Consider the following 12,947-nt stretch of genomic DNA (forward strand, 5'->3'; position numbering starts at 1 on the left):
AGTAAATATAAATTTCATCAATTTATTCAACAGAATATTAAAATGTCTATGGCTTATAATATCAATTGTTATAAAACTATTTTGATTTATTAATAACATTATATACATTTAACACAACATACATAGGGTAAATATAATAACAACAAAACCCTACTGTTAGTAATTTCTCTTACACAGGTAGAAAGAAATTTAGAATACTATCTTCCCAAAAACGTACTTCTTTGTTAGATCAGCTTTACCCAGGTATACACAATTAACCATACTTTAAAACAGTTCAATAATTAACTTTTTAATGAGTCAATTAAGTGAAAAATTTCATTTCAAAGCTACTTGAACTTGCTTCATTTAAATAACAAAGTTAAACACATCAACAGACTACCTTCCAACTTTTTCTCATCACTGAAAATAATGGTATATTGGAAGTATTCTTTGTCAAGTTTACAGAGTAGTTTGTTTTCTAAATTGGCAGGGTACTGACATTGTTTAATACTTCTGAACCCTAGCATTCAGCACAATGCTTAGTAAAAACTGAGTGAATATGTGGGCACAGATGCACACAATTTTATATTTGAATGGTTCACTATCGCCCCCCTTCAAGAGGCAAAACTATAAAAGACGTTAAAAGTGAACGGAAGGGCTTCCCTGGTGTCGCAGTGGTTGGGAGTCCACCTGCTGATGCAGGGGACGCGGGTTCATGCCCCGGTCCGGGAGGATCCCACATGCCGCGGAGGGGCTGGGCCCATGAGCCATGGCCGCTGGGCCTGCGCGTCCGGAGCCTGTGCTCCGCAACGGGAGAGGCCACAACAGTGAGCGGCCCGCGTACCGCAAAAAAAAAAGTGAATGGAATACAGTTAAACAAAGAATATCTGCAACACCATGAGGTATATATATGGGCAAAAAAAAATACAGAAGCAACTTATACACCTTAATCTTCTCTCTAGGAAAGTATAGAGAGACGTGTAAATGAACAAACTGTATCATCAACGACTACAAGTTCCAAGATATAAAGATAATATGAAGAATACATATAATAATGGCATTTGAGAAACACATATTTAAATTACAGCCTGCATATAAAAAAACATGAGAACAAGATTCTAGAAAAGCAGAAGAGGATAAATAGGGGGAAATGTAGAAAAGAATAATACAAAAGAAATACATGACATCAAATGATATGGCTTACAGTTTAAAAATCCTATACTGTTTCCAAATCACAGAGCAAGTTTTCAAAGAAGGGTGGCAGCTCATATTTGGGAGTAAGGTTGGGTAACTCAAGATACCCTTGAATTATTTAGGTCAAATTCTAACTTTGAAGAAATAATCACCTACAACTGAAAACTGGTTTTGAGCTACTGGGTGGGAAAAATGTCTTATTTTAGAAATGTAAATACCCAAGTTGCTTCTTTATACTCTGATATTTATCCAACTATCAAAGTGCAAAGCTCCCTGAGATCAGTGAAATTCAACTGACATCGTAGTAACACTAATAAATCATTTACTCTTCTTAAACGCTAAAGAAAATAATTGAAGTCTTGAAGAAATTAACATTTTGATTTTTGTTATGCCTCAAAAGCCCTTTTCACAGTGCCTGGCATGTGGTGGGCACAGAATACATCTGTTCTGCTTTCTGTTACACTTCAAAAGCCCTTTCACGAAAGTGGCTAAAATGCAGTAGGCACATAATACATACGCATAAATTCGAAATTTTCAAACATTAAGACATGTGATTTAAACACAAAAGTGTTCTTAGACAAAAACTTCTCTGAATAATTAGTAAGATGCCTTTTTAATCTAGTACTCTGTGAGAAACACAGTATCTAAATAAATTCATAAATCACTATTACCTATAGTATACACTTTTTAAAACTTCTAACAGGCTGCAAACATACTTATGTCTAAATCTGAATGCCAAGAGACTGCCCCAGATAAAAATAATCAAGACCTTCCATTTTTAATATCCTGATATCAAAAATGTCAAATTATTAACATACATTTTCAGTTAAAATGATTTTAAGAACTTAACCATCCATAATACAGTTAAGCCTCCTACTTCAAATTATTTAGCATAATATTCCTGAAGTACAAGAAGTTTTTCAGTAACTTCTCAAAGAGGAAAATCCAAACCCTAATGAATAAGCCTATGTATGTTTGAGAAACCTTAAAGACACAAAGTCAAAAGCATGACTCCTCAAATCCACTAATTAAGTCCACTAATGGACTAGTGGACTAATTAAGTCCACTCCTCAAGTCCACTAATCAGAGAACAGTAACAGTGAAGAGCCATTCTAAACCTGGTGCTCTAGTATCTGCCAAAAACTCTGCTGCTAAATAATAACAAAAAAAGGAGTCATGCCCAATGCCATGTCTGATACTTTGTTCAGTATCCTAGGGGACATTATCATGTCCTACCTTAGAAGCTCTGGATTCTACACTGCATGATCAGAAATTTTGTCAACACTGAAGTAGCTATGCCCCTCCCTCACTTGTATGAGCACATTGGAGGCCGATTATCCTGACATGGAGTTGCATGTCCACTGTCAGGTCTCAGAAGGGACCTGCCAGCAAGAGTTACAAAGGAAGACAGGAATAGTGTTTTGAAGTTGATAGCCACATGCCAGGCACTTTCTGCCCATAAAAAGGCCCTTTCTTCAGTGTTTGCATGAACTGTAACAAAAGAAGCAAGAATAAAATAAACAAGTTGCTTCATATTGTAAGCCAATCAAATCCACCATGAAGGCATCCCAGGAAGATGCCTGGTTAATGCTGATGAAGATATTATTTTCTATTAATGGACTAGGGTCCATTTTCTTTTTAAAATAAAGGTGGATGTTTTAAAAATGATTATGGGGCTTCCCTGGTGGTGCAGTGGTTAAGAATCTGCCTGCCAATGCAGGGGACACAGGTTCGAGCCCTGGTCCAGGAAGATCCCACATGCTGCAGAGAACTAAGCCCATGCGCCACAACTATGAAGCCTGTGCTCTAGAGCCCGCGAGCCACAACTACTGAGCCCGCGTGCCACAACTACTGAAGCCCACGCACCTAGAGCCTGTGCTCCGCAACAAGAGAAGCCACTGCAATGAGAAGCCCACGCACCGCAACAAAGAGTAGCCCCCGCTCACCACAACAAGAGAAAGCTTGGGCGCAGCAACGAAGACCCAACAAAGCCAAAAAACTAATAAATAAATAAAACTAAAAATGCTTATGCCTTTTCAAAAATAGCCTTTTTCCTTCCCTTTATAAGGATAAAAAAAGGTTCAAATTTCAGTAAATTAGTTAGGCACATCACCTGGAAACACTTTTCTCACCACTATATAAACACACTATTTAATATGCAAAACATCCTACACAATACTAACAGGCAGAGGGGTTATTTTTTGCTTAAAGATAATACAACAAACTAATATTCTCCTAAACTTCAAGTTCAATATTCAGAAAGCAACTATTACAAGAACTAAAATAAAAAGTCTAAAACTAAAAAAGATTAGGTAGTCTCCTTTGAATACGTGTCACAAAGAAAGAGAAATTAAAAGTTAAAAAACAAACTTATTCTGAAACCAACTGTTATAAAAGTCAGAAGATGTCACCATTTTTTGCCATTTATGTTCATTTGCAAATTTTAATATAAACATTTATTTGCAAATAAGCTAAATTTCACTTGTTCAATTTCAAACATATGAAGTAGTTTTATATTCTTATATTTAATCATTCATATTATGCCATGACATTTTAACTAATATCCTTTAAACAGAGAAGTACCTCAAGAGAGAAAGGAGTCTTATATAAATAACAACATGAACCAAAAATAAATTTTTTAAAATACTTTATACATGCTCTACTAACATTTCCTAGAAACAAAATATAAAATACTATTAACATGTTCTAATTTTACTAATAAACAGCTTAGAAAATGTGTTATATTATCAGTGTTGTTAAAGTTTGATATTGCAATGGATTTTCCTGCCCCATCTCTTTATGTCTGATTGACTTACATTTGGCGTTTAATATACTCTTTAAGCAATGCTTCTTCCACAGGATACACCTGTACGCCTGTACCATCATCATAGTAATACATCATACTGGTATTAAGTTCTGTTTGAAATGGTTGACCAGTCCTTTCACCATGTTCTTGATAACCATATGAATAATCAAAGTTCACTTGATGTAATAAAGAAAAAGAAAAATGATCACAGATTGAAAAACAAAAAAAAAGAAATAGTTACTATAAAGAAAAATCCAAAGTGAAGTATCTCAAGGGGTAACAAACAAATACAAAACCATCTTTATTATCAGACACGTAAAATCAGTTAAAACAGTATATGGGATAGTGGGAAAAACAGACGACTTGCACACTTTTTGCAGTGTTCATTTAATTTAACAAAACAAAAAATCAAGTCTCACATCGAGGATTTCCTCTGCCTCGTCCTCTTCCCCGTCCTCGGCCTCTTCCTCGGCCTCTAAAGGTACCTCGGATATTACCACCCTCACTTCTCACACTGGAAACTTCATCTTGATCATCTCTCTTTTCTCTTTCACGCCTCCAACCTTTTTTAAAATAAAAATATTTTTATACATTCCAATTTGCAACTATGAAAACATGATTATCTTTATGAAAACGTGGTAACCACCCCTCCCCACTTTGTAACTAGGTATTAGTAACCAGTCATTCTTCAGAAAGATACAAACTTAAGAGATTCCATAGGAATTTGTCAAAATGTCTCTGGCATAAAAGACATCTTATGTATTGACATATAAAGAAGATATTCTGATAAGTAACATACTAAAAAGATAATGAGATCGTTTGCTAAAACTGTACTGTTAAAAATTTAACAAGTTCCAAGACAACTGAGTTTTGTACTATATAAAACTCCTAAAAACAAAAACTTATTTTCACAATAATACTTATTTTCACAAATAGGAATTTTTTTAAGGAAAGGGTGTTTCTATTTAAGTAAAAGACATTTCTTTTAAAGAAAAAAGGAAATGAAAACTGGGAGAAGATATCTGCAGCACAATATAGCAATTATATCCAGAATACATATAGAACTCATACAAATGTCTCTTATGCCCTCGTGCATCCTCTCTCTCTCTCTCTCTCTCTCAGTCACACACACACACACACACACACACACACACACACACACACACACACACACACACACACACACACACACACCCCCCGCAACCAAATAGGAAAAAATCATTAAAAGACTGGCAGGGCAAACAAGGAAATGCAAATAGACAATAAAAAAACGGTGCTCAGCCTCAGTGGCCTTGAGAAATGCAAATTAAGACAATGAAAGAGTATTTTTTTATCTCTGTCCCAGTCTGAAAAACATTTTAAGGTCCCATAATATCAATATTTTTTTGTTTTATTTTTCTGTTTTGTTTTTTCCTTTTTGGCTGTACATTGTAGCATGAAGGACCCTAGTTCCCCGACCAAGGATCGAGATCAAACCTGTACCCTCTGCAGTCCTGCAGTGGAAGCACAGAGTCCCAACCACTGGACCGCCAGGGAATTCCCAATAGCAAATGTTGACCAAGACAGAACTTTTGTATAATGCTGGAATAAAAACAAGTACATTTCAATTTTGAAAAACAATTGGAAACAATCAAATAAGTAAAGGTATGCATACCCCAGAGACCAGGGTTTTTCAACCATGGCATAACTGACATTTTGAGCCAGATAACTCTTTCGTGTGGAGGCTGTCCTGGGTACTGTAGGATGTTTAGCATTATCCTTGGTCTCTACTCACTAGATACCAGTAGCAAGTTTTAGAATTTTAAAGTCATATTTTGTGGACAATTGAGTAAATATAACCATTGACTAGATTTTAGATGATATAATGAATTAGTGTTGATTTTCTTAGATGCTCCATTTTCTTGGGACATCAGTGCTGAAGTGTCACGATATCTGCAAGGTACTTTCAAATGATTCAGCAGATGGATGAATTAAAGATAGCAGAGTGACTAAATCTGGATAGTGATTAGACAGGGACTCACTGTACGATGCTTTCACAGGACAATATGCCTTAAAAATTATCAGACTTAAAAGATTTCAGTAGAAAACTATAAAAGCAAATGCTCAGGGAATTCCCTGGCGGTCCAGTGGTTAGGAATCAACACTTTCACTCTTGAGGGCACGGGTTCAATCCCTGCTCGGGGAACTAAGATCCCACAAGCTGCATGGGGTGGCCAAAAAAAACCAAACAAACAAAAAACACAAATGCTCAGCCAACTGCTTCCACATATCCTCCTGTCCTCTTCTTTCTGAAACTTGAACAAACCCTGCTGAAATAATGTATCTGGGGAATGATTTTTTTTTAATTAATTAATTTTATTTACTTATTTTTGGCTGTGTTGGGTCTTTGTTGCTGTGCATGGGCTTTCTCTAGTTGTGGCGAGCAGGGGCTACTCTTCGTTGCAGTGCGCAGGCTTCTCATTGTGGTGGCTTCTCTTGTTGCAGAGCATGGGCTCTAGGCATGCGGGCTTCAGTTGCGGCACGCGGGCTTCAGTTGCGGCACGTGGGCTCAGTAGTTATGGCTCACGGGCTCTAGAGCACAGGCTCAGTAGTGGTGGCACACAGGCTTAGCTGCTCCACGGCATGTGGGATCTTCCCGGACCAGGGCTCGAACCCGTGTCCCCTGCATTGGCAGGCAGATTCTTAACCACTGAGCCACCAGGGAAGTCCCTGATGGGACACTTTATGATGGATAGATAAGGCTAACAACACCTGAACCAACTCAACCGCAACACAATCTGAAAGTAAGACACCCAGACATTTTATTCCTACTGCTGTGACACAAACACACTATGAAATATTCCTACCAAAAGAAAAACAAAAATAAACTGTATCTTAACCAAACCTCTAGCTATTATTGCCAGTTACACTTAGAAAAGACAAAGGAACATGTTAAGGAGTATCACAATAAAGCATTTAGCCAAATCCAAAATATGGGAAATTCCACAAGACATATGATCTAACATATAGCAAAGGAAAGAAACATTGGTGGGACTTCCCTGGTGGCACAGTGGTTAAGAATCCGTCTGCCAATGCAGAGGACACAGGTTCGAGCCCTGGTCCGGGAAGATCCCACATGCCACAGAGCAACTACGCCCTTGCGCCACCACTACTGAGTCTGCGCTATACAGCCCGCAAGCCACAACTACTGAGTCCACATACCACAACTACTGAAGCTGGCATGCCTAGAGCCCGTGCTCCACAACAAAGCAAAGCCACCGCCATGAGAAGCCTGCGGACCAAAACAAAGAGTAGCCCCATATCCACAACTAAAGAAAGCCTGCGCGCAGCAACGAAGACCCAACACAGCCAAAAATAAAATAAATAAATAAATTTTAAAAAAAAAGAAACATTTGGCAATTTCTTATTACGTTAAATATACATTTACCGGGGACTTCCTTGGCAGTCCAGTGGTTACGACTCCACACTTTCACTGCAGGGGGCATGGGTTCAATCCTTAGTCGGGGAACTAAGATCCCGCATGCTGCATGGCACAGCAAAAAAATATACACACACACGTTTACCATACCACCTAGCAATCCACTCCTAGATGTTTACCCGAGAATCTAAGACATATGCCCACACAAAGGTCTGTACACAAATGTTCATGGCGGCATTACTCATAACAGGCAAAAACTGGTAACAAGCCAAATATTCACCAACATGAATGGATAAAGGAGAATATCCATTCAATAGAAAACTATTATGCAATAAAGAGGTAGAAACTACTGATATATGGAACAACACTGATAAATGTGAAAATCATTATGCTGAGCGAAAGAACACAAGAGGATATAATTTATATTACACAGTTGAATTTATATGAAATTCTGAAAAGATAAATCTGACAGAAAGTAGACTCATGGTTAGGGGACTTGACAGTAATTTCAGTGTACTTTAATATATATAATTATTAACTCAGTAAAGTTGACTTTTTAAAGAATGATCCAGAAACCACCCAGAAGAGGCTTCCACTAGCCAACTCTGGGACAATTTGAGCATCAAATTAAACAATCATGATAACAATTTCAACCACTGAAAACATAAGAAGCCTTTAGTCCACACTGATAATAGGAAGTTGTTCTTTACAGTGGAATGCCAGCTAATAAATATAGAAAGAATGATGCAGTAAGACAAATACTAGTATAGTGAAATTCTGAAGATTACCTATTCAGCATTTGCTGAATCATGGTAATAATCAGGCAAGAATAAAAATCACCAATGGAAACTGAAGCTCATATGAAAAGTCTGATGAAAAAATGGGTATTCCCACAGTCTCAAAGTCTCTCTCCACAAATTACATGTTAATTACCAAGGGAAAAAGGGTATCTTTAAAATAAAGAAACCTGGAGTACCTCATCTTAACCAAGTGCTCAAAGTTAATATCACCAATAATAAGATAAACCAATACCACATGTGTTTTCAAGTTATACACTACAAAGAAAACCATTTAACTTTTGCAGTATTCCTGCCAAAAATTTATAACCCAAATCCAATCATCAGAAAACCCAAAGGTATAAGTATAGCTACCACATTACTGTCTTAAAGCCTTCAGAAAAAAATCAACGTCATGGAAGACAAAAGCAGAAGAATTATTCCAGACTAACAGAGACAACTAAAAGCAATGTGTGATCACAGATTAGATCCCAGAAAAGAGGAGAAAAAAACTGTAAAGGGCATTATTGAGAAATTCTGCCTGTGGATAGTCACAGTGTATTACTGATCTTACGATACATACCCTGAAGGTATTTAGGGTTAAAGGGGCACAATGTCTGCAACTTACTCTCAAATAGTTTATACTATACATGGTTATTAAAATAGTAAGATTAAGACTAGATGAGTCATTTTTCTCTTAGAATGTTACTTACTTCGTGTGTCATTTCTCCTATTGTTATGTGATTTATTTGCTTCAGGTTGACATCTTGAGCTATTCCGGGACCCTGGTCTTTCTTGACTGTCTGGTCTTACATCATCTAGGTGGAGTGGTACCCACTTGTGCTTATTAGCTTGAAGAAAACAAAATAAAATCATTTAATGACAATGCACAATTTTCATTAAAGCTTTGCAATTGTGAAAGGACTCTAAATTTTAATTAAATAAATGAAAGACTTAATTTGTCCTTAAAGGGATTACATGTAGAGTACCAAAATGATTTTCTTCTGCTCCCCCAGCTCTTTAATAAACTTATTTGGGCAAATAAGTTTCTAAAACTCAAGTGAAAAGCCAGTGATAGAGTATCATTGGAATTCTTTTGCTTTTAAGTGAAATGCACACTCTTCTGTTTAATTCTGACAAATAAGCCATAAAAAATATTAAGTGTACACACTACTTCCATCTAATACTTGATACTTAGGCTTTAGAACAGGGTATACCTGATAACTGTTTGACCAGTGATTCAAAACACTTTTAGTTTCAAATCACTGCCTCAAATATTAATTCATCCAGCATCACTACTAATGAAAGAGCTTTTTCAAAATAAAGTTTAAGTATAAAATCTGTCTAACTGCATTTGATAAACCTTTGTATAGCTACTACACTTTTTCCTAACTTCTTAAGAGATACAAGCAATTTAAAGCTTCTTGTTGACTAAATGATAGTGTAATTAATTGTTATATTTAGTATAGTGAAATTCTGAAGGTTACCTATTCATGAATTCCATAGTTAAAGTTTCAAAATATTCAGTCTTCTGCCCACTATATATTTCAACTAAAACAAAAAGACTCATTGGCAAAGGAAAAACTATCAAAGTAATTAAGGGAATATTAGTGTACTAATTTCCTACTAATACGGCAAACTACAGACAGATAAGGAAAAGAGAATATGAAAGAATCTAAAAACTCCTTAAAGTCTATACTGTAAATTCTATCCATGAGATACTTTGGGCATAAATAAGCACTTAAAGATAAACATGTGTGCTCTAAGGAGAGTCAATTCATGACCCGATTATATAACATTACTTTAACTACAAACACCCGCATTTTAGTGTTGGCTAATCAGTTTTAATTGAAACAACTAACAAGGAAGACAAATTTTAGAGCAGGATAGGTCTTGTTACCTGTATGACTTCTAGACAGTCAAAAAGACTACTTATGTATCAAAGGAGCATGAAAAAGGTAAGTGATTAAGCATTCAAGAAATGGGGAAATTTTTTGTAACAACCACATGGTTGTCCTACTGCCACCACTTCTGAGCAATTACCCTTGGCATACTATATAGAGTGAGCCTCATGATTACCCTGCAGCTAAGGGTTATAATAGTCATCAAAAAAGAAAAAATTCAAGTAAGTGCTCAGTACACGGCAGACTGTTAGTTCCATTATTAAAGAAGTTGGCTGGCAACTACTTCATCATGAAATGTCCCCTCCCATGCCCCATCACCTCCAAGAATTAAAATGCTTCAATGGCTTCCCACTGTACTTAAAATACCAATTCCAAGTTACCAAAGCCCTGAATAACATGGACCTTTCCTACCTCTCCAATAGCACCCCTTGCCCTCTCCCCAGAGTTCACTTTGCCTCAGCTACTGACCTTCTGACAGTTTAAAGAACTTTTCTGCCTAAAAACCCCTGAAGACACTTTTACTGAGACTCAGAACACTGAATGAGAATATGCTTTTACCAATTAAATCATAATCTGTCCCTAGACACATGAGAAGTTCCTAAAAGAATATGGAAAAGGATGTAAAGACAATATTTTTTTCCTTCAAAGAGTAATGGGGGAATGCAATGAGGAAAAAGAGTTGACCAAGATTGTTCTCAATTTTGTCTCAGAAAAATATTTTCTCAAAATTTCCTGAAAAAAAGGGAGCCATTCCAATGCAGATTTGAAAAACAATAGTTATCATACAACTTTCCAAGAATATATCTACACCCACCTCTATAGGTGGAATTTAAATCCATTCTTACATAAAATACAAGTCAAACATAGAGAGGAAAGTCTCATAGTTCAGAAATGCTACAAAAGAAAATCAGTTACCATTGTAGATGGTATCCTGAAGAAATCCAAACTACTAACTGGTGACTACCAGGAATCAACTGATTAAATACAATTCTTCATTACTACAACTCTCTTCAAAAACTTAAAAATCAAAATGAAGATGTAAACAAACTAACCTTTCTTTCGTTGATTACTTGACTGAGCCTCATCCTCACTGACATTTTCACCAGGACCATCTAATTTTGTTTCCCGGCTTTCTTTGCTTTCACTGTTACTTCTCTTTTCAACCTTGTCTTCTCTTTCTTTTCTGTTTTGTGGCTTCTTATTTCCTAGGCTGATGACACTCTGACACTGCAAAAAGGTTTTCTGAATGAAATAATTTTCATGAACATTTTCACTTAACATATCCAAAAATCTGTGGTAACACCTTACCTAAATATCGCAAAAAGAATGACAACTTTTAACAAAACTAAAAAACTACTTTACAAAAGACACTGTTAAAAGTCATTTGAAAAACTGGAAGAAAATATTTGCTAAGTATTTGATAAAAGGACTTGTATCTAAAATATATAATGAACTCTATAATGCAGTAACAAGAAAACAATTGAAATGTGGGCTAGAGTTGAACAGACACTTCATCAAAAAGATATAGTGATGACAAATGTACATGAAAATGTGCTTGACATCATTAGAAAAATGCAAATTAAAAACTATAGTGTGATAACACTATACACCTACTAGACTGACTAAAATTAAAAGGCTGACCACATAGAGTATTAGTGAGGCTACAGAATAACTAGAATTCTCATACACTGCTGGTGGAATAAAAAGTTTAGTAGTTTTAAAAGTTAAATAAATAGCTACCATAAAATCCAACCATTCTACGCCCAAGAAAAACAAAAGCATTATTCCATGCAAAATTTTGTACATAAATGTTTATACAGCAGCTTTATTTTTTTTTATAAATTTATTTTTGACTGCGTTGTATCTTCGTTGCTGCACGCGGGCTTTCTCTAGTTGTGGCGAGCAGAGGCTACTCTTCGTTGTGGTGCGTGGGCTTCTCATTGTGTGGCTTCTCTTGCTGTGGAGCACGGGCTCTAGGTGCACGGGCTTCAGTAGCTGTGGCACGCGGACTCTAGAGCGCAGGCTCAGTAGTTGTGGCGCACGGGCTTAGTTGCTCCGCGGCATGTGGGATCTTCCCGGACCAGGGCTCGAACCCGTGTCCCCTGCATTGGCAGGTGGCTTCTTAACCACTGCACCACCAGGGAAGTCCTGATATAGCAGCTTTATTCTTAATAGCCAAAAACTGGAATCAACACAAATGTCCACCAATAGGTGAATGGACAGCGTTATATCCATACAATGTAGTACTACCCAGAAAATAAGAAGGAATGAACTACTAATACGTATAACATAAATAAATCTCAAAACAATTAAGCTAAATGAAAGCCAGAAAAAAAAAAGGATGCATCCTGTATGACTCCACTTACATAAAATTGTAGAAAATGCATTGTAAATCAACTATACTCCAATAAAAAAAAAAAAACTGTAGAAAATGCAAATTAACTAAGTGACAGAAAGCTTATCAGTGGTTGTCTGGGATGATGGGGTGAGGGGGTGGAATGTGACAGGAAGAATTACAAATTAAGTTCATTATCTTGTTTGTGGCAAAGGTTTCATAGGTCAAAGCGTATCAAACTGTACACTTTATATATGTGCAGTTTATTATGTCATTTATACAACTAAGTTGCTTTATAGTTATAGTTAACTAGTTTTATAGTTTTTAAACTACACACCAATAATTCTGCACAAATTACAAATAGCAAGATGTACAGTGTCAAATGAAACCACGTAACCAGATACCATATATACTACTTCTCTAAAAAGACTTTTGATAGAATATCCCAGAACATCTTTTAGAACTTCTTTCATAGATAAATTAAAAATCCATTTACTGAACATCTCTTGATATGATATATATGCATATATATGCA

The 12,947-nt window shown here is 36.2% G+C and overlaps 1 protein-coding gene across 5 annotated transcripts in view; it reads right to left on the reverse strand.

Annotated features, from left to right (window-relative positions):
* LARP1B (La ribonucleoprotein 1B) overlaps positions 1–12,947 on the reverse strand; it is a 130,722-nt gene that overhangs the window by 102,762 nt on the left and 15,013 nt on the right. For 3 of the 5 annotated variants that reach the window (XM_067735097.1, XM_067735096.1, XM_067735098.1), the window contains exons 4-7: positions 11,130–11,304; positions 8,887–9,024; positions 4,399–4,542; positions 3,990–4,155 (exon numbers count right to left, since the gene is read on the reverse strand). In XM_067735097.1, coding sequence (XP_067591198.1) covers positions 3,990–4,155; positions 4,399–4,542; positions 8,887–9,024; positions 11,130–11,304 — 623 coding nt within the window. Of the gene's footprint in view, positions 1–3,989; positions 4,156–4,398; positions 4,543–5,455; positions 5,561–8,886; positions 9,025–11,129; positions 11,305–12,947 lie in introns of all 5 variants that reach the window. The other 2 variants (XM_067735094.1, XM_067735095.1) reach the window with 1 other exon arrangement.

The sequence above is a fragment of the Pseudorca crassidens genome, chromosome 4 (assembly GCF_039906515.1).
Source record: "Pseudorca crassidens isolate mPseCra1 chromosome 4, mPseCra1.hap1, whole genome shotgun sequence".
Taxonomy (NCBI): Eukaryota; Metazoa; Chordata; class Mammalia; order Artiodactyla; family Delphinidae; genus Pseudorca; species Pseudorca crassidens.